Here is a 23761-nt window from a genome sequence, read left to right on the forward strand (position 1 = left end):
GTGAAGCGGAGGCCCGGAGCGCGCCGCCCCGCCCACCCTCCCCCAACCCCCAGGCCCCCCCGCTGCACGCCCCCTTCCCGCCTCCTCCAGACACAAGGCCCGCCCGCGCCGTCGTGGCCCCGCCCAGAACGGCCCCGCCCCTTCCCGGGCGGTCCCTCCACTCCCCGAGGTCCCGCCCCTTTCTCCCGGGCCTCCCCGCTTCCCCTCCGCCCCCTCCGTCCCCGCCTCTCGCCGAGGCCCCGCCCCTCCCTACAAGGACGCTCTCCCTGAAGACCCGCCCCTCCCTACCCGCGCTACCCTCCCCGAGGCCCCGCCCCCTCCCTGTAGGGACGCCCTCCCCGAAGCCCCGCCCTCCCTGCACGGAGGCCCTCCCTGAGGTCCCGGCCCCCTGCGCGCGGCGCCTTCCCCGAGGCCCCGCCCCCACCCTGCACGGGACCACCTCTCCGAGGCCCCGCCCCTCCCAGCGCGGAGCCCTGCGGCGGCGTCCTCCCCGAGGCCCCGCCCCTCCGCGAGTCGCGGCCCCGCCCCTCCGCGAGTCGCGCCCCGCCCCGGCCGGCCGGCCCCGCCCTCCGCGGGGATCCGCTGAGTTCATTCACTGGGATTGGTTTCAAGTGACGCCATCGCTTTATTTTTAAACCGATGACCTCATCGGCGCTTGAAGTTTCCTGACCCGCGGCTCGGCCCGCACCCCCGCCCCCGCCCGCCCGCCCCGCGGCCCGCGCCCCGCGCCCGGCCGGTCCCGACCCCTTCCTCCCGCTGCTCGACCTTTTCCGGCGAGTCGAGAGCAGCCGCCTGGGCCCCGGTCCCTCGGCGAGAAGACGGGGACGCGGCGACAGCGACGGCCCGGGACGGCCGGTGGGCCGCAGGCGGGCGCCGGGCCGGACGCCGGGGACTCGGCCCGCGCGGACCCGGAGGCCGGAGGTCAGCAGCGGGGCGCGGGGCGCGGGCGGCGGGGCGCGGGCCGGACCCGACGGGACCCCGCAGGCCAAGCCGCGAGCGCTGCCGGGCCCCGCTCCCCTCACCGCGGGGCGCACGCGGGGCCCCGCTCCCCTCACCCCGGACCCCCGTGCTCCCCTCACCCCAGACCCCCGTGCTCCCCTCACCCCTCACCCTGCTCCCCTCACCCCGGATCCCCGCTCCCCTCACCCCTCACCCTGCTCCCCTCACCCCGGATCCCCGCTCCCCTCACCCCTCACCCTGCTCCCCTCACCCCGGATCCCCGCTCCCCTCACCCCTCACCCCGGATCCCCGCTCCCCTCACCCCTCACCCCGGATCCCCGCTCCCCTCACCCCTCACCCTGGGCCCGCTCACTTCTCACCCCTCACCCCGGGGCACCCTGCGGAGCGGCTGGAACTCTGGATCGGGGTTCAGGGCGTCCAGGGGGGGGTTCCGGCGGCTCCGGGGGTTCAGGGGTGTCTTGAGAGATGGAAGCGCCGAGCACCGGTGTGGTGTGAGGATAGGGGGCGGGGCGGGGGTCCCAGGAGGGGCAGAGCCCCTCCCCCGCCCCGCCACCGGCAGGTGTTGCGCTCACTCACCGCAGCCCCTTTGCACACTTAGCCCGGATGCCCGTGTGTGTGCAGGGAAGCGTGAGGTCCTGGGAAGTGCTCAGGATGGCTGGGAGAGCTTCGCAAGGCCGAGGGGCTGGCCGGCGTGGGGGACACCTGTGCCGCGGGGTGCCGGGGTGCGCCTGGCGGGCCCGGAACCCCGGCGGGGGGAGCCGCGGTGCGCCTCGCCGGCCCCGCACCCCGCCGGCCAAACCCATCAGACCTGTTTAGGAAATGACCAGGTGTGCTTCGTCTTTCTCAACGTGTGTGTGTGTGTGTGTGTGTGTGTGTGTGTGCATACAATCTGCTGCCGCCCGTGCGAACCTGGGTTTGGGCGATGGGGTGCAGGAAGCTGTTTCCCGGGCTCGGGGGCCGAGGGGGGCCGAAGGAGGCCCGGCTCCCCAGGCCTCTCCACACACCCACCCGAGTCTGGAAGTGCAGGTACGTGTTAAAAGAAGGTAGAACATTGATGAGCAGGGCAGGGGAAGGCCTCGCTTTAGGGCTGGGGTGTGTGTGTGTGCTGTGAGAGCAGTGGCCTGGAGAATTAATTAGGAAAACTAAGAATCCACCGCTTTATGTGAGTGTTGTAGTCAAGAGAGTCACTAGGACACGAGAGAAAAAGTGGTGGGAAGTACTGAGTCTGTATGTGGAAGACTGCTTGGGAAAATACTGGGGTTTTGTTTGTGCTGGGCGCCAGTGGCTCACGCCTGTAATCCCAGCTACTCAGGAGGCTGAGATCGGAGGACTGAACACACTGAGGTTTGAAGGGGGAGAAGGGGGGGCAAAGGGGGTGTGCAGCAAGGTCTGTGAGTGTCTTCGTGTCTTCATCTCCAATGAACTACCAAAAAGCCAGTAGCAGAGTTGTTTTTTTGTTTTTTCAGTCATGGAGCTTGAACTCTGGGCCTGGGCCCTGTCTCTGTGCTCTTCAGCTCAAGGTGAGCGCTCTACCACATGAGCCACAGGGCCACTTCCGGTTTTCTAGTGGTTTATTGGAGATAAGTGTCTCACAGACTTTCCTGCCTCCTGAGTAGTTAGGATTACAGGGTGAGCGAGCCACTGGTGCCCAGGTAGTAGCAGAGTTTTGTTGTCATTCACATTATCTTAGGTTAAAAAAAGGGGTGGGGATGGGGCTGGGAAGGTGGCTCAGTGGTAGAGCGCTTACCTTGCATTCCTGAGGCCCTGGGTTCGATTCCTCAGCATCACATAAGCAAAAAGCCGGAAGTGGCGCTGTGGCTCAAGCGGTAGAGCGCTAGACTTGAGCTGAAGGCCAGCGGCCAGGCCCAGAGTTCAGGCCCCACGACCAGACCCCCCCCCCCCAAAAAAAAAGGGGGTGGGGGAACTAAATAACTCCAGTCAGAGCTGGCTTTTAGGTAAAATAATTGGCGCTTGTCAATGTTTCACACTGGGGAGAATTAGAAATGAACTGGTCTTGAATTGTAGTTGGTCCCAGCACTACTAAACCTACTTTCAGACATACGGAACCGGTGTCACCTGTAGTGCTGAGATGGAACTTTTTTTTTTTCTTTTTTAACCTTTAATTGAAAATCTTACAGGTTTTCCAGAACGTTTGGTTAGTGCGTACTTTTGGTGGGGCACGGGGCTAGGCCTCTGCCTGCTGCACCCTTTACTCTGGGAAGTCCCTGACCGCTGCTCAGCTGTGACCCCAATTGAGCACCTGTAAGAGCAAGGTGGGGTGCACAGTCTGGATTCCAGAGGCTTCCAGGCAGCAGCTGTATGGGCGGAGAATGCTTCTCTTCACCTCTGAGCTAACTCACAGGTAGTTGAGCTACGGCTTTTCAAACTTCAAAACAAGAATATTGTGTCTGGCACCTGTGGCTCACGCCTATAATCCTAGCTACTTAGGTGGCTGAGATCTGAGGATCACAGTTCAAAGCCAGCCAGGGCAGGAAAGTCCGTGAGACTCTTATCTCCAATAAACCACTAAAAATCCAGAAGTGGAGCTGTGCCTCAAGGGATAGAGTGCTTGAGCACAAAGCTCTAGGACAGTGCCCAGGACACACACACACACACACACACACACACACACACACACACACACACACACACACACACACACACACACACCAGTTTTAAGTTCTCAACTGCAAGATACTTCAGTTTGGAAATGTAAATGGACATAGGGCAAATTTGCTTGGATCAGAATGTCAAGGAAAGGCAATCAGGGAAAAAAACCACATTTTACAACAGACTCCAGCAGCCTGAAGAACAAGTTAAAAAGATTTCCTAGGGAAAAAAAAAAAAAAAACACCAGTGCTTGCTTAGTTGGCTTTAACTTTTTCTTTTTTTTTTTGGTTGGTTATGGGCTTGAACTCTGGGCCTGGGCGCTGTCCCTCAGCTCTTCAGCTCAAGGCTAGTGCTCTACCACTTGAGCTACAGCTGCATTTCTGGTTTTTTAATGGTTTATTGGAGATAAGAGTTTCAAGGACTTTCTTGCTCGGGCTGGCTCTGAACTGTGACCCTCAGATCTCAGCCTATTGAGTAGCTAGGATTACAGGCATGAGCCACTAGTGCCCGGCTAGCTTTAATTTTTTCTTTGTTCAAAATTGCACTGGATTTTAAAATTGAGCCTGATAGAATCTTACTAACACTGGGCTTACGCAAAAAATGAGATTCAGAAAGTAAATTTCATAAGGATATTTTCCAGTGTTTGTTGTCATTTAACCCAATTTTGTTGTTGTGTTGTATTGTGATGTAAATAGAGGGGAAGGCCTTAAAGGCTGGCTGAACTTAAAGAAGTGTGGTCCTCACACACCAGAGATTGAGATAGGGTTAGTAATTCAGTTATGTAAAGGACCAGAGGGAACAAGAGCTGTTTAAAGGAAAGGATCTAAGGCAGACTGAATGAGGCCAAAGTCCAAAGCTCACTGGACTAGTAGAGAAGGAAATAGACAACTTGGCATGAATGGGAACCCCTTTCGTACCTCAGCTACAAGAAGGGAGGTATGGCTATGAGCTGGGCTCACCCCCTTTTTTTTTTTGTCGGTCGTGGGACTTGAACTCTGGGCCTGGGCGCTGTCCCTCAGCTCTTCAGCTCAGGGCGAGCGCTCTACCACTTGAGCTACAGCGCCACTTCTGGTTTTCTGGTGGTTTATTGGAGATAGGAGTCTCACGGTCTCTCCTGCCCGGGCTGGCTTTGAACCGCGATCCTCAGATCTCAGCCTCCTGAGTAGCTAGGATTACAGGCGTGAGCCACCAGCGCCCGGCTCAGGCTCACCCCTTTAATCTCAGCTACTCAGGAGGTTGAGATCCGAGAATCCCAGTTTGAGGCCAGCCCTGGCAGGAAAGTCTGTGAAGCTCTTATCTCCAATTAACCACTAAAAAGCCAGAAGTGAGAACCCTAGCCTTGAGCAAAAGAGCTCAGAGACAGCACTCAGGCCCTGAGTTGAAACCCTAGGACCAGTGTACACGCACGCATGTGCACGCGCACTCGCGCGCACACAAACACACAATAAAATCCTGGAAACTTCCAGGATGGAGGAGGACTCATTCTAGTGGGTTTTGTTTTTGTTTTTGTTTTGTCAGTCGTGGGACTTTAACTCTGGGCCTGGGCACGGTCCCTCAACTCTTCAGCTCAAGGTGAGCATTCTACCACTTGAACCACAGGGCCACTTCAGGTTTTCTAGTGGTTTATTGGAGATAAGAGTCTTACAGCCTTTCCTGCCCAGACTGGCTTTGAACCATGATTCTCAGATCTCAGTGATAACAGAACTGGAGTCCGGCCTGGGGAGTTGAGTCTGTGCATCCTTCTAATAATGTGCAGGATTCTGTCACCCCTCAACCAAATGCACCATCCATGCTAGGGAAAACAAGACAGAAGGGTTTTGGCCTTCTGGAACTTACAGTCTGACAGGAGAGGACGGTAAGCTGCAGAAAAGTTTCTACCTCAGGTGACTGATGAGTAAGGAAGTTATAGAGGCTGGCTGCAGTCCCATTGCTCTGTGAACCTGCAGCCTGAGATACTCTGATGACTGATATTGATGTGGAAATTTGAATATCCACACACAGTCAGAACCAATTTGATAATTAACCTTCTACATAGCTTATATATATATTTTTTGTTGTTGTTGGTGGTGGTCGTGGGGCTTGAACTCTGGGCCTGGGTGCTATCTCTCAGCTCTTCAACTCAAGATTAGTGCTCTACCACTTGAACCACAGTGCCACTTCTGGTTTTCTGGTGGTTCATTGGAGATGAGAGTCTCACGGACTTTCCTGCCTGGGGTGGCTTTGAACTGCCATCCTCAGATCTCATCCTCCTGAATAGCTAGGATTACAGGCGTGAGCCACGGGCTCCCGGCTGCCATTTTTTTTTTTTTTGGTCGGTCATGGGGCTTGAGCTCTGGGCCTGGGCGCTATCCCTCAGCTCTTCAGCTCAAGGCGAGTGCTCTACCACTTGAGCTACAGCGCCACTTCCGGTTTTCTGGTGGTTTATTGGAGATAGGAGTCTCACGGTCTCTCCTGCCCGGGCTGGCTTTGAACCGCGATCCTCAGATCTCAGCCTCCTGAGTAACTAGGATTACAGGCGTGAGCCACCAGCGCCCGGCTTGCCATTTGTTTTTTATGGGAACATTAACGTCATGTCTAGTGTGGTAAGGGCTGTGTGGTGCTAGGCAGTCCAGGACTGGGAAATGCCTGGTCTGCTGGCATAATAGCATCTACGTTCCATCTGTGTGGACCCATTGTTTTGGCTGAGGTCCATGGAGAAAGGCAGGTACACACAGATGTGTAGTGAAAAAGATGGGGTGGGTCTAAATAGTCTCCATGTAGCTGTGTGTGTGTGTGTGTGTGAGGTGGTACCCAGAGCTCAATGAGTGGTCAGTCACGGTGCTGATCTGCTTGGTGAACAGTCAATCATAGCGCTGATCTGCTTGGTGAGCGGTTGGTCATGGTGCTGATCTTGGTGAGTGGTCAGTCATGGTGCTGATCTGCTTGGTGAACGTGGGTCGCTGTGCACATTTCTGTGCAGTGTTGATCTCGGTGCACGGTCAGTCACCGTGCTGACCTCGGCGAGCGTCGGTCACGGTGTTGATCTCAGTGAGTGGTCGGTCCTGGTCCTGACCTCAGTGCCATGAGTCGCGGTGCTGATCGCAGTGCATGGTTGCGCTCTGATCTCGGTGAGTGGTCAGTTATGGTCCTGACTTCAGTGAGCGTGGGTCGTGGTGCTGACCTCAGTGTGCGGTCACTTGCGGTGCTAATCTGCTTTGTGAGCGGTCAGTCACGGTGCTGATCTTGGTGAGTGGTCAGTTATGGTGCTGATCTCGGTGAGCGTGGGTCCCGGTGCTGATCTCGGTGAGCGGTCAGTCACGGTGCTGACCTCAGTGAGTGGTCAGTTATGGTCCTGGCCTCGGTGAGCGTGGGTCGCGGTGCTGACCTCGGTGAGTGGTCAGTTATGTCCTGGCCTGGGTGAGCGTCGGTCCCAGTGTTGATCTCAGTGAGTGGTCAGTCATGGTGCTGATCTTGGTGAGCGTGGGTCCCGGTGCTGATCTCGGTGAGTGGTCAGTCATGGTGCTGATCTCGGTGAGTGGTCAGTTACGGTACTGACCTCGGTGAGTGTGGATCACAGCGCTGACCTGCACCCACTTGTGGACGTTTGTACTCGGAGGCGTTCACCTGGGGCCCGGTACTGCAGAGGCTCTGCCCCGCGTGGGCCACCGGGAGGGGAATGGGGCTCTGACCGGGGCGGCACCCACGCGTGTCTGAGAAGCGGGGCCAGTAAGATGCTGGTTGGTGCATCAGGTCCACGGCCACCCCGTGACATCACCGCACCCCCACGACGTCACTGCGACGGCACCGCAATACCTCACCCCCCCAACACGCGTCTCCCTCTGTGGAAAATGGTTCTAAACCCGTTTACCGCCCCTTGGAAGTCTCCATGAACAGCGGGGCCGAGCAGGGTCTTCTTTAGCTCCGTCCATGCGTGCCAGCAGTGGCATTGTCTTCATGACTCATGGGGTGACTGCTGTGGGGGATCCCCACAGCTGTGGGCGGGGCCATGGTGGGGCAGGAGCACCATGAAGTGGGGTCCCCAGAGATGTTGGTATGGGAGTTGGGGGGGTGGGGGAATAGCTAGGAGCACTTGCTTGTCCTCCCACTTTTTTTTTTTTTTTTTAATAAAAAACAAGAGCAATGTGTCCGGGACTCAATGAGTGGAGGCTGAGATCTGAGGATCACAGTTCAAAGCCAGCCCAGGCAGGGAAGTCGGTGAGACTCTTTAACTCCAATGAACCCCCAGGTATTTAAGGGAGAATTTTTCAGAATAAAATGCAGAGGTGCCCATGAACCCCAGAATCACTTTGAACCGTTTAGGAACAGTGTCTAATTTCATTACCACCGGATTCCTAAATATTGGTTTAGGAACCTTGTCCTGGTTCTGAAACCCTTATTGGTATTTTAAGCAATTGTGTTTGTTTTTTATCCTGTGGATGACTGAGAAGCTTATTCGGGAAGCTTAATTTTTTTTGCAGGGGGAGCGGTCGGTCGTGGGGCTTGAACTCTGGGGCTGGGCGCTGTCTCTGCGCTCTTCAGCTCAAGGCGAGCGCTTTACCACCTGAACCACAGCGCCACTTCTGGTTTTCTAGTGGTTTATTGGAGATAAGAGTCTCACGAATGGGGCTGGGAAGTTGGCTCAGTGGTAGAGCGCTTGCCTTGCATGCCTGAGGCCCTGGGTTCGATTCCTCAGCACCACATAAGCAAAAATAAGAAAGCCGAAAGTGGTGCTGTGGCTCAAGTGGTAGAGCGCTAGCCTTGAGCTGAAGAGCTGAGGGACAGCGCCCAGGCCCAGAGTTCAGGTCCCATGACCGGACAAAAAAATAAAAAAAAAAAAAAGAGTCTCACGAATGTTCCTGCCCTGGATCCTCAGATCTCAGCCTCCTGAGTAGCTAGGATTATAGGCGTGAGCCACCGGCGCCCAGCAGCTTTTTAGTTCTAAAACTGACAATAAGGATCCTGCACAGCAGAAAGCCCCTCATCTTGCGCCAGCAGCCCAAAGGGGAGATGAGGCCTACCAGCTTTTGTGGCTTTGTTGTAGGATGTAATCATTGTGGTGTTAGTTTAAAAAGAAGTGTATTTGAGGGGAGTGTTCAAATACCAAGTATTGGGTATTGTGGCATTTGTTTTGCCAGGAAAAAGTAGTTTTAAGTTTTCGATAAAACGTTACAAGTCAGTGGTGATTCTTTTATTATGAACATGACCTTCGTTCATTCATTAAGACAGAGACTTTGGTTTCTGAGCCTCATAGACATTTTTTCTAGACAAAAGATCTATTCTTCTGCTAGTGATGTCTTTGTTATTAGCATGAACAAGTATTTGCTTAGTGACTTTTAGGGGTGAGCGCAGCCCTGGCCTTCTCTCCTTTCTGCCTCTTCGTTTAAACGGAGCTTCCTAGGAAATCTCACTTGTCTTTGCTCTAGGGGGCTCCTCAATTTAGGGCCCACCTCCCTGCCCCCACTTACAAGGCAAGATGAGCCATGAGGGCTGTCCACCCGAAGCCCCTGTGGACCATTTCCCTCCTCTTCTGGGAATGTGGGCAACCTGCCCCTCACTCTGCCCTCGCCTTTCTTTACCTCTGTAGGAAAAGCCTGGCCCATGGGCCCCAGGAAGGCCAAATTTTCTGGCCGCTCGGGTACTAGGTACTGCCTTTCACCCCACTCCACAGTGGCAGCGCCTGCCCACAGCAGGTTTGTTGAATAGCTAGGCCTGGGCACTGTCCCTCAGCTCTTCAGCTCAAGGTGAGTACTTTACCACCTGACCCACTGTGCCACTTCCGGTTCTCTGGTGGTTTATTGGAGACAAGGATCTCACAGACTTTCCTGTCCTGGCTGGCTTTGAACCATGATCCTCAGATCACAGCCTCCTTAGTAGCTAGGTGTGAGCCATTGGTACCCGGCTATACAACAGATTTATTTATTTATTTTGGTCATGGGGCCTGAACTCTGGGCCTGGGCCCTGTCCCTCATCTCTTCAGCTCAAGGCAAGCACTCTACTGTTTGAGCCACAGTGCCACTTCCGGTTTTCTGGTGGTTTATTGGAAATAAGAATCTCATGGACTTTCCTGCCTAGGCTGGCTTTGAACCTCGATCCTCAGATCTCAGCCTCCCCAGTAGCTAGCATTACAGGCATGAGCCACTGGCGCCCGGCTACATCACAGATTTTTAAGGCTACGTTATTCCTCATCTTTTGAAATCTGTTTCTTTCTGTGTTCTTTAGAAACCTGTTTTAAAATGGGAAACATTTTGGTAAGCCCAAGAGGACTGTCATATTTCTCAAAGCTCTGTCTCCCTCCATGGAGGAATTGTGTGGTGTGGGGCGAATTCCTAAAATTTTGTAAAAGGACAGTGTTAACGGCTCCAGGTAGAATTCCACAGCTTAGAGATTTGGAGCATCTCAGTCTCACTTCCAACTCCTTATTGTGCCAGCGCATTCCGTTCAGATTCAACTTTGTACCTTTTATGTTCTCGGGGTCAGAGAGCAAAGGTCAGTGGGTTTCATTAAGTGAATAAATGTCAGCAGTGTCAACATGAAGAAAAGTCCAAAGGGACATCTTTCAACAATGTGACTGTCCGGTTTCTGTTTTAGACCCACAGGTGAGTCTAGGTGGTATTTTTTTTGTCAGTTGTGGGGCTTGAACTCTGGGCCTGAGTGCTGTCCTTCAGCAATTCAGCTCAAGGCGAGCTCTCTACCTCTTGAGCCACAGCGTCACTTCCGGTTTTCTGGTGGTTTATTGGAGATAAGAGTCTCAAGGACTTTCCTGCCTGGGCTGGCTTTGAGCCATGATCCTCAGATCTCAGCCTCCTGAGTAGCTAGGCTTATAGGTGTGGGCCACTGGCGCCCCACTGGGTGGTGTTTTTATTCCAGTCCTAAGTGATGATGAACATCGTTGGTGTTCAGTCCATGAGCTCATATCTTCAACCCCGGAATTACCAGTTAGCTCATTTGTGATGCGGTCTACAACCTCAGGACGCAAGCACTGTTTTGCAGGAGAAAAAAGTTGAACATTTACAATGTTGTACTTTACCCCGCTTACACATGCTTGCTAGCAGATGGCTGAGGGCAGTTCACGGGCACGTGGGGCGTGGTGTGGGGCGTGGCATGGGCTGGGGGGGGGGTTGGGGAGATTAGGTATTTTCATGTTTCCGCCAAGGACAGCTAAGCAGTGTGTTGGACACTTAACTAGTGATTTTCTGTGTTGGGAGAGGATCTCCGCCCTGCACTGCTGCCTTGTGTGCATGCTAGGGCCGGGGTGCGGGCTCCGTGGTGCATTGCACACCCACGTCACTGGGACACACTGCTGAGATGAGCTACTTCAGGAGGAAGGTGTCTGGGATGGCTTTAGAGGTCCCACCAGGGTCAGCTCCAGCACTGCCAGGCAGGTTGGGGGCAGAAGGTGTGGGGGATACGTGTCCCCTGGTGGGGACCAGGAGGGCTGCACAGGGCCCTGTTTCTCCCCAGCCTGACCTCTCCGGGAATCGGCACATGGGCTGTGGGGAAGCTGGGCATCGGCATGGCCACACACTCACACACACATGCACTCACACACCCTAGTGATCAATCCTGGTCTCCCGTTGCTGCTGGTAATGGGGGCTGCAGCACCCCCTGGCCCCAGCTCCCACCATCCTCCAGCCCCACAGTTATTTTTAGCCCCGGGGCCTTGGGAGCAGGTGTGGTCTGGGCTCCAAGGCCAAGCCTGGAATGTGTTCAAGCCTTGTGCCTGTCTGCTTAGGAGCTGAGGGCTTTGGGGAGTGACTGCGGTGCTAGGTGAGATGGTGCTGGGTGAGTTAGCGGTGGGTGAGTTAGCTGGTCCTGGCTGAGCCAGTGCTGGGTTGGAGAAAAGTGCTAAGTGAATCAGTGCTCGGTGAACCTGTGCTGGATGAGCCTGTGCTGGGTGAGCCTGTGCTGGGTGAGCCAGTGTTGGGTAAGCCGTTGCTGGGTGAGCTGGTACTGGGTGAGCAGGTGCTAGCTGGGGACTTTCCTGTATTGTAATGAGGTAATCTCTACTTCCTTGTTAAACAGTTTTCCAAGCATTCATCTTGCTTAGCATGTCTTAATTTTATCCTGTTTCATTCTATAAAATCAAGACTTATAGCCTGGTGCTGGTGACTCATGCCTGTCATCCTAGCTATGCAGGAGGTTGAGATCTGAAGATCTCAGTTCCAAGCCTGCCTGGGCAGGAAAGGCCATGAGACTCTGATGTCCAATGAACCACCAGAAAACCTGAAGTGGAGCTGTGGCTCAAGTGGTAGGGCACCAGCCTTGAGCTGAAGAGCTGAGGGACAGCACCCAGGTCCAGAGTTTAAGCTCCATGACCAACAAAATAAATAAATAAATAGAGACTTACTAGATATAGATGTTGGCAGGGTTGGAAAGCTAGTACTGAGCTAACATTAGTTGTGATCTTCCTTATAATGGTGTTCTCTCCAGTTCTTGGGCAATGCATGTCACTAATAGGAGGACTGCAGTTCCTCTCTGTGCAGAGTTAAAGGGTGAGGCTCCTGAATTTCCCAGAGTGCCCTGCATTGCAATGCGGCAGGGCCCCTGGGGAGGTGAGGGAGCCTTGGTGTATTGGACCATCACCACAGAAAGAGAGCAGGGCATGGAGAGAGCATGCGCCCTGTCACTGATTTTGTTACACGTTAATTTCAGTCCTGGTGAATCCATCTAAGAGTTTTTAGTCTTTCAACTCCTTTCAGGAAGTTTGCGTGAGATTTTCCCAGTATGTTGGGGAGGGGAGAGGTAATTGATAAAGTATTTTCTTTTTATCTAAGTCCTACTCGATTCAAAAAGACTTTGAAAACCACAGGGCTGTGGGTGTCCTTTGGAATGAAATGTTTGAAGTCGGAGTTGAAGGGGGCGCAGGGAGGATGGGACCCCACTAAAACTCTTTCTGTAAACAAGCAGGACTAAGATCACTGAGGCCCGAGGCCCCCACAACCCCTCAGCAGCCATTCAGGACTACAGGCAACCTGAGCCGGGGCAAAAAGTAGGACAGGACCCAGCGGCCTCGGCCCGGCCCGCTCCCTGCCAGGCGAGATGGGCAGGGAGGGTCTGGGCCCCGGGGGAGGGGAGGCTGGACACGTACTGTCCTGCCAGGCTGTCTGCCCCGAGAAGCAATGGGAGCGGGATCTGCTCCACCTTGTATGTGTCTGTGTCTGCTCACCTCCACCTTGCTGTGTCACCTGGATCTTGTCGCCAGAGGCCAGTTGGGGGGGGGGGGCGGAAGAGGGAGGGGGGCGGGCTCAGCTCCGGCGTATTCTCAGGTTTCCATGTTCTGTGCTTCCCGGGCATCCTTGTGATCAAGGCCTGTCCTGTCCTGTTGGGGAACAGGACACTGGGTTGGAGACTGTCTGAGGAGGCCGGTGCAGGGGTTGCGTGGCGCGCCCTGTGGGCAGGGAGCGGTGCGGTGGAAAGCATGGTTGATCAGAAACAGGTTCACAGATGTCTGTGCACTGTTAGGGTTGCAGATTGTTTTTGGATCATGGAGGGTTTTACTCACGGTAGTCTTGAGGAACATCCTCTGTGGGAAGCCATGGGGGAAGGCATGGTGCACAGGGCTACCACCGGCATCTTGAGGGGCTGGAGAAAGGGGGGAGGGGAGGGTGGGTCAGGTCTGAGCTCCTCCTCCCGCTGTCTGCCACCAGGAAATGGCTGGGGACAGGCACAGGGCCGGGGATGTTGGGGTCCTGTGCTAGGGGCTGAGATTTCAGGGGGGTAGGGATCAGTGACTTGAGAACACAGCATGGGGAAGAAGAGGCAAAGGGGGGGGTGGGGGGGGTGGGGGGGGTGGAGGGGGAGAGGCCAGCGCCTACCCTCGGCATTCTTCTTCCTCTCTTTTATTCATTTATCTGTTTACCTATTTATTTTTGTGCCAGTACTGAGGCTTGAACTCAGGGCCTGGGCACCGTCCCGGTGCTGATGGCTAGCCCTATACCACTCCAGCCCCAGCTCCATTTCCAGCGTTTTGGTGGCTCATTAGAAATCAATCTCACAGCTTTTCCTGCCCAGGGTGGCTTCAAACTGCGATCTTGAGATTTCAGCCTCCTGAGTAGCTAGGATTACAGGTACCAGCGCCCGGCTTCCTTTCATTTTTTAAATTTTTTTTTTTTTTTTTTTTTGCCAGTTGTGAGGCTTGAACTCGGGTCCTGGACGCTGTCCCTGAACTCTTTCGCTCAAAGCTAGCGTTCTACTCCTTTTAGCCACGGTGCCACTTCTAATTTTTGATGGTTCATTGGAAATAAGAGTCTCATGGGGCATTTTCTGCCCAGATTGGCTTCCGGCTGTGATCAGGTCGGAGCCATGGGTGCCTGGCCTGTGGTCTTTTTACTCTCATATTTGTATAATCCTTTATAGTTATTTTATTATTTATTTATTTTGTTGGTGGTGGGGCTTGAACTCTGGGCCTGGGTGCTGTCCCTCAGCTCTTCAGCTCAAGGGGAGCGCTCTACCACATGAGCCACAGCACCCACTTCTGGCTTTTTCTGCATATGTAGTGCTGCTGGAATCGAACCCAGGGCCTCATGCATGCGAGGCAGACACTCTACCACTGAGCCACCTTCCCAGCCCTATAGTCATTTTATTTGCATACCAGCCATTTAGTGCTGGGGGCCAGGTGACTAGAACTCATGAATATGCTGCTTTCTGGGAGCTTTTCACACTTGGAGGTAAACTTGAATGTCTCTTGCACATTTTCCCTTGCACCATACCCAGGTGGCTTTCTGGGGCTGGTTCAAATGAACAAGGCGTTCGGTGTGGGCTGAGAGGAGCAGGACCAGTTCATGCTGTGGTCTGACCCATGCTTTGTCTCTGTCTATGCAGGCTGTCAACCAGTGGGCTTGGCCGGGGATGGTGCAGCGCCTGGGCTGCCCCCGAGCCCCTGTGCCTGGGGCAGCGTGATCCCGGCTGGTACTGTGAGGGGAACCAGAGCCAACCAAGAGCCAGGACTTACAAGGAGGACCCCCAAAATGGGATCGGCCCTGCATTGCCAGGCCTGGGCCCCCTGACCCTGTCCCCGCCATGGGGCAGCTGGGCCTGTGAGCACACCGCCCTCTTGGGCCGCGGGCACCGAGGAGGAACCGAGGATTGGCAGTGGTCATGGCCCATGACGCGGCTGCAGGTCCCATTGTCACTGAGAGGCTGGTGGCCCTGCTGGAGAGCGGGGCAGAGAAGGTGCTGCTGATCGACAGCCGGCCGTTCGTGGAGTATAACACCTCCCACATCCTGGATGCCATCAATGTCAACTGCTCCAAGCTCATGAAGCGCCGGCTGCAGCAGGACAAAGTGCTGATCACTGAGCTCATCCAACACTCGGCCAAGCACAAGGTGGGCATCGGCGCACAGCCTGCCCTAGCTCCTCGAACTGATGGTTCTTAGGGGCATTTTGTGTGATGTGTGCTAACGCTGGCATCTTCAGGGCATCAAGGCTCAAGGTCACCCTGGGTGACCGTCGGACAGGAAGGTCGTGGCTGCTCCTCCCCCCCCCCCCCGTCCCCCTCGTGCCCTCCCCCTCGCCCCCGTACCCCGGGAATGAAGATGAACTCATTGTTTGGTTTCAGTACACAGCGATGCCTTCATTGCTGTGCATTAGGCCAAGGGCAGAAAGCATGTCCATTGTTGAAGTCATTGGTGTGTCGCCTGTCCCATTGACTGCCCGAAGCAGGCTTCAGGGTTCGGCACGTGGCAGAGTCCTACACGGCCTGTGGCGAGGAGCCGATGCCCGCCAGCCCGTGCCCGCCTGTCTCCCTAAACAGCCTCCTGTATGCATTCCAGGTGGACATCGAGGGCACCCAGACGGTGGTAGTCTACGACCAGAGCTCCCAGGACATGGCATCCCTGTCATCCGACTGCTTTCTCACTGTGCTGCTGGGGAAACTGGAGAAGAGCTTCCGTTCTGTTCACCTGCTCGCAGGTGAGGCCACGCCGCGTGGGGCCAGGGTGGCCAAGCCTCGGGGTGGCTCCCGGGCCCGTGCACAGGGGCACGAAGGGTTTACAGCCTCTGGGATTTTCCCACTGGGGTGTGGCCTGGTCTGTGGATGTGTAGGAGCAGGGCTGACAGCTGCGGGGTGCTGTTAGCTGCGTGTGCAAAGCTCCTGATACCATTCAGCAGCTCAGAGCCGTGAAGTCCAGGAGGGGTTCCCTGCCTTGTGTTGGTGGGGCCCACACCAGCAGCAGGGTCCGCCCACCCCAAACCCAGGGAGCTAGCGGATCGCCAGTGGCGGTCACCCCCTGGGCCTTCCTCACTGTGTAGTGTGTGTGAAAAGGATGCTTCTTTTCATTACGGCCTGGTCTGCCCGTGGGTTTTTTGGTTTTCCAAGTGGAAAACAGTCTCAGCAGTGGAAATGCTGAGCTGTGAGGAGGCTTCAGAAAGCACTGGGAGACTCATGTGGGAGACGTGCCCTGGGGAGCATGTTAGGGCTCTGCTCCACCCTCTTGCTCCCTCCCCCTGACCCCGTGGCCCCCAGCGTTTGCTGCCCGGCTCACAGGATAGGGTGGTGCAGCTGCTCCACGCATGCTTCTTCCACCCTGGCTCACGCCTGTAATCTTGGCTGCTTGGAGGCAGGGGTTGGGAGGATGGAAGTTCAAGGCCATTCCAACTCCAGTTTTTTTGTAATTTTTTTTCTTTTGGTTCCACTTTTGTATGCAGTAGTGATCTTTAAGTCAATATCAGGTCAGGCTCCCGCCTGTCATCCTAGCTGTTTAGGAGGCTGAGATCTGAAAACCAAAGTCAGAGGCCAGCCTGCACAGGAAAGCCCATGAGACTCTTATCTCCAATGAACCACCAAAAAGCCAGAAGTGGTTCAAATTGTTAAAGCCCAGGCCCTGAGTTCAAACCCCAAGACTGGCACGTGCGCGTGTGCCCCCCCCCCCCCCACACACACACAGAGGAATCTGCTTTAGAATTTGGGACTTAAAGAAATTTGAATGCCACAATACCACTGCTTCTGTGTTCACCTCTACAATTTTAAGCAAGGGGTCAAAGGAGAGCAAAGCAAGCCTGCACTCTGAACTGTTCAGTAGAGGTGTTACATGTATTTTATTTTCTCCCCACAGTGGAATCCCCAGTGGCATTTATAGAACACAGGGCTGCTGGTTGGAACGAGGAGGGGCGAGGCCTTTCCTCTGGGCTGTGCTAGAATGTAGTGGTCTGTAAGTCATGCATGCCTCAGGTGTGCTGAACGTTTTTTTTTGTTTTTTGTTTTGGGTCCGGTCGTGGGGCCTGAACTCTGGGCCTGGGCGCTGTCCCTCAGCTCTTCAGCTCAAGGCTAGCGCTCTACCACTTGAGCCACAGTGCCACCTCCGGCTTTTTTTCTTTTTGTTTATGTGGTGCTGAGAAATCGAACCCAGGGCCTCAGGCATGCAAGGCAAGCGCTCTACCATTGAGCCACCTTCCCAGCCCAGTGCTGAACGTTTTAAACTTTAGCCGCCCTTGAGTCACACACAACCTTCAAGAGCAGGTGTCCTGGGGCCCACGCAGTGCGAGTGTGACGGGCAGACAGACAGGTGGCACTGTGCTCTGTGACCACTGCTTGTGCGGTGGGACCTCCAGCGCTGTGGCAGTGGCTACCTGTCCTTGATTATGGCTGGAGCAAGGGGCAGAGGTACCGGGAGGAGAGAAACTCTCGTGGAAGATAATAAATCCTGAACAGTGGGCATCGGTGCTGGAGTTGGCAGTGGGCACCGGTGCCAGCATGGTGAGTGCTGCACTGAGGAATCCCGACTCCACTCCTGCCCCTGCGTGGCCTCGTCTGACATCTCAGGGGTGTGAGTTTAGCCAGGGTTTAGGGGATCCTGTGGTCAGATGGGCCTGGAACAGCTTATAGATAAAAGCCGTTTCTTTGGCGACTCTGTGGAGCCTTTAACACGCGAGTGTGTGCTGCGGCTCCCTGGGCAAAGGGCTTGCTCTATTTTGTGAGCAGAAGTCACAGGCCCAGGTGCCTGGTGGGGCATGTGCTGGGCCCGGGTGCTGGGCGGGGCATGGTGCTGGGCGGGGCATGGCCCAGGGCATGGGCACTGGCTGACCTGTGCTGCGAGTCAGCGGCTAGCTGTGGGTCTAGCCGTGGGTCGGGGGAGGAGGCCTCCCTCTGATGATGCCAGGCCCTGGTCATTGTGCTGAACACAGGAGGCGTCACCGAGACCTCCGTCCCACCACACGCCTGATGCCCAGTGCCCCTTGGCACCCCAGGGCAATGGTGGACAGCGGTGCCCTGGTCTTATGGAAGGCAAAGTGGGAGCCCAGGGCCTCGGCAGTTTTACCAAATGAGGCATCTGGAGACTGGAAGAGTCAGCATGGCTCAGACTGGATACGCAGGGTGGGGCCGCAGTGGGAGGGAGGGGGACTGGGTCTGGCTGGACAGTTAGAAAGGAAGCCACGCATGCAGATTCCCCGCAGATATAACTCACACATGTGGGGCTGTGGCTCTGCACCTGGCTGGCCAGCCTGGGCCGGCACAGAGTCTCCAGACAGGACCTGTGCGGTGATGCGTGACCTCTGGTGTCTGCCCATGGGTGACACGTGGCCCTTCCGTCTGTCCTCAGGTGGGTTCGCCGAGTTCTCGCGTTGCTTCCCGGGCCTCTGTGAAGGGAAGGCCACCCTGGTGCCCACCTGCATCTCTCAGCCATGTCTCCCTGTCGCCAACACCGGGCCGACCCGAATCCTTCCCAACCTTTACCTGGGCTGCCAGCTGGACGTCCTCAACAAGGTGAGCAGCAGAGGTCAGAGGGCAGGGGAGAAGCTGGTTAGTGGAAGAAGCAGTCCTGGCTGTCTTGACAGTTTTCTGTCACTTGACAGCACTGGCCTCCGAGAGGACTTTGTTTACCCTGCCCTCTTAGGCCCAGCACCTTGGCTCATGCCTGGCATCCCAGCTACTCAGGAGGCTGAGATCGGAAGATTGTGGTTCAAAACCAGCCCATGCAGGAAATCCATGAGACTCTTTATCACCAATGAACCACCAGAAAGCCAGAAGTAGCACTGTGGCTCAAGTGGTAGAGCACCAGCCTTGAGCAGAAGAGCTCAAAGACAGCATCCAGGCCACAAGTTCAAGTCGGGAGGTTGGCACACACAAAAAGATGTGCATGCTGTTGACTGCCCTTAGACTGACACTGTTTTTTTTGGGGGGGTGCCTGGTTGCAGTCCTGGGGCGTCCACCACTGAATGTGGGCAGAGGTACTGCTACCATTCCACTTCACGTCAGCAAGCTGCGCCGAGGCTCCTCTGTCCGGTGCCATCTCTTCATTGCTCTGTATTCTCTGTTCCACTTTTCTCCCAAGCAGTGGAGCTCATGGAACTCTATGATGGCCACGTTGATGTGATTTAAAAGCTTTTTTATTTTTCTGGTCCCAGAGCCTGGGACCTAAACTTGAACTCAGGGCCTGGGCATTGTCTCTGAGCTTTTGTGCTCAAGTCTAGCATTCTACCACTTGAGCCACAGCTCCTCCTCTTCCAGCTTTTGGGTGGTTCACTGGGGATAAGAGTCTCACCGCGACTTTTCTGTCTGGGCTGACTTCAAATCATGATCCTCTGATCTCAGCCTGAGTAGCTGGGATGACAGGCGTGAGCCACCAATGCCAGCTTTCGTCATGTTTGTTGGTGGTGGTGGTGGTGGTCATGGGGTTTAAACTCAGGGCCTGGGCGCTGTCCCTCAGTTCTTCAGCTCAAGGCTGGCACTCTACCACCTGAGCCACAGTGCAACTTCCGGTTTTCTGGTGGTTCATTGGAGATCAGAGTTTCTCCGACTTTCTTGCCCGGGCTGGCTTTGAACTGCGATCCTCAGCCCCCAGCCTCTTGAGTAGCTGGGATGACAGGCAGGCGTGAGGCACCAGCACCCCGCTCAAGCGTATTTTTTGAAGCGGGTCTTTTTTCTCATAAAGCAAAACCAAACAGACTATGTTTTAAGCCTCTAAATGCCACTTTGCCTATGTGAGTGAAGTAAGTAATGGTAACCTGGAACTTGCCAAGTGGCTGCTGAGGCCTGGCGTGTGACCTCCAGCCCCTGTGACCCCTGCTCTCCCCTGTCCCTGGCAGGAGCTTATGCTGCAACATGGGATTGGCTACGTGCTGAACGCCAGCAACAGCTGCCCGAAGCCAGACTTCATCCCCGAGTCCCACTTCCTGCGCGTGCCTGTGAGCGACAGCTTCGGCGAGCGGATCCTGCCGTGGCTGGACGCGTCCGTGGACTTCATTGGTGGGTACCCAGCGCGGCACCGCCCTCCACCCCCTGTCATGCAAGGAGCTGCCCCAGACATCTGAAACCAGAGATGCCACGGGCTGGTGCGCGCTCACCCATGGGAGGTCAGGCAATGGCCATGGTGCTGGGTGCCTCGGTGGTGTGTCCAGTCAATGACACCTCCCCTCCTGCTTTTTCTTGCTCGTGTCTGGTGCTCTACCACCTGAGCCATGCCTCCAGGCCTCCTCCGACTTTTTCAAGTCTTGCAGAATAGTGAATTTCTGAAGCCCCTTCTTGGACCAACCCCAGCAACACCTCTTTAGGGGTGCTGACAAAACCCAACAGAGGCAACGCGCGGTCGCCTGGCAGCAAGGGGCACATGGTGTGGTGGCTTTGTCATCAAACTCCAGTCGGTTCAATCTGCAGGACACACAGACGTGTCCTAAGGAAATACAGACTTAACCCAGCACCACCCACAAAATAACCATCTCCAGTGTTACGGTGAGGAGTTGGGACCAGTCCTCCTTGCGATGGCGGCTGGGACATCGGAGATGGAGACTGATTTTAGCTAGCCCCTCTCCCGTGCACTCGGGGCAATACGAGAGGTCCAGTGACACAGGAAACAAAACCCCACGTCCTATGGTCAGGAGAGGCCACACTTCCCCTTCCACGTGCGCATCTGTGTTTCTCAGGTTTCCCATACTTAGCAGGCAGGACATATTCAAACAACAGCCAGGCTGCCCCGGAGAGCCGCGCGCTGGCCTTGGCCGCCCAGGGCCTCCACCGCCCTGGTGCGCGGGTGCGATGGTGTCTTCACTCCCAGGACCAGGGGAGGAGGCGCAGCAAGTCTCACGTTTCCTTTGTTGGCTTTGACTGTGCAGAGAAAGCGAAGGCCTGCAACGGCTGCGTGCTGGTGCACTGCCTGGCCGGCATCTCCCGCTCCGCCACCATCGCCATCGCCTACATCATGAAGCGGATGGACATGCCCCTGGACGAGGCCTACAGGTGAGCGCCACCGCCCCGGTCCACAGAGAGGGGGTGCTGTGCGTGTGCATGAGCTGGGCTGCAGCATCAGCTCCAGCCAGGGAGAGAGGAGAGTGGGTGAGTCAGGTCTGTCTGTCCATCTGGCTTTGAACCATCATCCTCAGATCTTAAGCCTCAGACTTGAGTAGCCACGAGGGCCCCGTACCTCAACTGCACTCCTCATGGAGCCCGGGCATTCGGATTCCCTGGTTACCAGCACAGGACCGTCCCCTGTCCATCATGCTGGAAGCCGTGGGTCAGAGTTGGCAGAGCTGGAACGTCGAGCTGATGCTTGTAGCTCTGTCCTGCCCTTTCCCCCACCTTTCACTCACCCAGTCTTCCTAAGATAGAGCCTGGTGGGAGGGCCCACTGCTGTAATCTCAGCATGTGGGAGGCCAGGGCAGGAGGTCCAGCTCAGGCTCCACAGCAAGAAAAAAAGAAAAATCCGGGCACCAGTGGGCACGCCCATAATCCTAGCTATTCAGGAGGTTGAGATTTGAGGATCACGGTTCAAAGCCAGCCGGGGCAGGAAAATCCGTGAGACTCTTATCTCCAATAAACCACCAGAAAACTGGAAGTAGCACTGTGGCTCAAGCAGTAGAGCTCCAACCTTGAGCTGAAGAGCTGAGAGACAGCGCCCAGGCCCAGAGTTCAAGCCCCACAACTGACAAAAAGAAAGAAAGAAAATTAGAATCCTTAGCTGGGAATGTGGCTTAATGGTAAAGTGTTCGCCTAACATGCATGGGTTCTATTTCTTAGTACCACACAGAGACAAAGCCTGCAATGGAGCTGTGGCTCACATGGTAGAGCGCTAGTCTTGAGCACAGAGACCGTGAGAGCTCAGGAACATTGCCAGGTCCTGAGTTCAAGACCCAGGACTGGCAAAAAAGAAAATCCTTAAGATCAGCAGCTGCCGTGGGTTTCAGGCTCCTGGCCTCATCCTCTTTCCGTAGGTTTGTGAAGGAGAAAAGGCCAACCATCTCTCCGAACTTTAACTTCCTGGGCCAGCTGCTGGACTACGAGAAGAAGATCAAGACGCAGCCTGGCGTGGGGCCAAAGGGCAAACTGAAGCTCCTGCACCTGGAGAAGCCGCTGGAGCCCGCGGCGGCTGCCCCAGAGAGTGGACACGGGGGCGAGCCACCCCGCAGCGGCCCCTGGGCCCTCAGTGCTGCCTTGGAGGCCCGGCCGAGGCCTGCGGCCACCACGGCCAGTGCACTGGTGGAGGCCGGGCCCCTGGCGCAGGCCCTCGGGGGCCTCCAGCTGGCCCCGGAGCCAGAGGACAGCCAGCGGCTCAAGCGCTCCTTCTCGCTGGACATCAAGTCCGTGTCCTGCTCGACAGGCGCGATCGCGCGTGAGGACACAGCGGATGCGTATAAACCCGCTGCCACGCTCGATGGTCCCGCCAAGCACAGCCATTTCTCACCCGTGCGGGAGGTGTCAGAGCAGACGCCGGAGAGCAGCCCCGATGGGGAGCCGCCGCAGCCCCCGCAGGCCCCGGCCAGCCAGGGCCAGCGCCAGCACCCCGCGAGGACAGGGGCACCCCCCCGGCTGCCCTTTGCACCGCTGCAGCGGAGCGGCAGCGTGGAGGACACTGGCCGCGCTGGCTTCCTCCTCGGCCTGTCCACCAGCCAGCAGCACCTGGCCAAGTCCGCCGCGGGGCTGGGCCTCAAGGGCTGGCACTCGGACACACTGGCCCCGCAGGCCGCGGCCCCCACGCTGGCCGGCGGCTGGTACTTCGCCACCGAGCCCCCGCACTTCTACGCGGCCTCAGCCATGTACGGCGCCAGGGCCAGCTATTCGGCCTACAGCTGCAGCCAGCTGCCCACGGGCGAGCATGGCGGCTCGGTGCGCAGACGGCCGCGGCCCAGCGAGCGCGGAGACTCGCGGCGCAGCTGGCATGAAGAGAGCCCCTTCGAGAAGCAGCTGAAGCGCAGGAGCTGCCAGATGGAGTTCGGGGAGGGCCTGGTGGCCGACAGCCGCTCACGAGAGGAGCTGGGCACAGTGGGCAGCCAGTCCAGCTTCTCGGGCAGCATGGAGGTCATCGAAGTGTCCTGAGGGCCTCCACCGGCTCCCCGATGCGTTCCCTGCACAGCTGAAGTCCACACAGCCATGGCTGTTTCTGGAAGGTGGAGCCATGGTGGGAGAGGCCGGTGGGGCCAGGGCAGAAGCCGGAGCCCACGCCCCTGCAGAAGCAGCCCACCGACCCCACGCCCTGCCCACGGAGACTACCTTCAGTCATGGCTCGGCTCCTCCGGCGGAGGCCGAGCCAGCCCCGGAGCCAGTGAAGGCAGAAGCCAGGGGTGAGTCCACGAGAGACCATCCTGTCCCAGGTTGGCCTCCCCAGATCTAAGCCAGTACCACCTCATGCCACGGCCCCACCGATGGCACAGAATCCCCGCTGCCCACGGCCTGTCCTCCATCCCCCAGGCCTCTGCACCGAGGCTGGGACGGGTTGGAGGCCCCATGTGGACGTGAAGCACAGGTTGCAGGGCTCTTGGCTCAGCTGAGCATCTTCCACTTGATCCATGGTGCAAATGTATCAAGGCGGAATCTCCTAGGAAACGACTTAGTGAGAAAAAGCCGGGGAGATGGAGGAGGCAGCGCCAGGCGCCCAGCCAGGCACCGAGGCTCCTCCGCACCAGCTCCTGGGTTGGTCTGAAAAGTGGTGGGCTCTGACTTAGGACCTGGTGGTGGGGCCTCTGTGCTTAAGAATGATGCTGAGTGGGGTAAAGTGAGGCAGAGGAGACCTGGTCGCGCCCTGCGGAGCTGCGTCTGGAGTGGGTCAGACATGTCGGGAAGGCAGCATCCTCCCCCTCGGTACCACACGTGGCCTTCGCCAGCCCCAGGCAAGCCCTGCCGCGTCACCTGCCGCTCCCGGGCGTGGTCCTTGTGGGGCCACCCATGACCACAGCGGAGCGAGGGTGGGACGTGTGGGAGCTGCGCTGTGCGTTTCTCATGTGATGTCTTGTCTGTTAATATGAAATAAAGTCAGAACTGTGCCTGTGTACACGCAGGTGCGGGCG

General features: G+C 56.5%; 1 protein-coding gene across 2 annotated transcripts; it reads left to right on the forward strand.

Moving 5' to 3' along the window:
- The first annotated feature begins 878 nt into the window (after window positions 1-878).
- Window positions 879-23761, forward strand: Dusp16 (dual specificity phosphatase 16). 2 transcript variants are annotated; one of them, XM_042671568.1, is made up of 7 exons: window positions 879-921; window positions 14371-14874; window positions 15322-15460; window positions 18088-18251; window positions 19574-19733; window positions 20597-20720; window positions 21692-23761. In XM_042671568.1, the coding sequence occupies exons 2-7, from the start codon at window positions 14647-14649 to the stop codon at window positions 22791-22793; spliced, it is 1917 nt and encodes a 638-aa protein (XP_042527502.1). In that variant the 5' UTR covers window positions 879-921; window positions 14371-14646; the 3' UTR covers window positions 22794-23761. The 2 variants fall into 2 exon arrangements, with proteins under 2 accessions (XP_042527502.1, XP_042527503.1); XM_042671569.1 differs by lacking the exon at window positions 879-921 and having other exon boundaries at window positions 14369-14874.

The sequence above is a fragment of the Dipodomys spectabilis genome, unplaced genomic scaffold (genome assembly GCF_019054845.1).
Source record: "Dipodomys spectabilis isolate Male_0828 unplaced genomic scaffold, ASM1905484v1 ptg000644l, whole genome shotgun sequence".
In the NCBI taxonomy this organism is placed as follows: Eukaryota; Metazoa; Chordata; class Mammalia; order Rodentia; family Heteromyidae; genus Dipodomys; species Dipodomys spectabilis.

Coding starts and splice junctions, on each gene's coding strand:
- Dusp16 (XM_042671568.1), top strand. CDS start 14,647: ATGGCCCATGACGCGGCTGCAGGTCCCATTGTCACTGAGAGGCTGGTG. Junction 14,875..15,321: donor AACACTCGGCCAAGCACAAG/GTGGGCATCGGC, acceptor TATGCATTCCAG/GTGGACATCGAGGGCACCCA. Junction 19,734..20,596: donor CGCGTCCGTGGACTTCATTG/GTGGGTACCCAG, acceptor TTGACTGTGCAG/AGAAAGCGAAGGCCTGCAAC.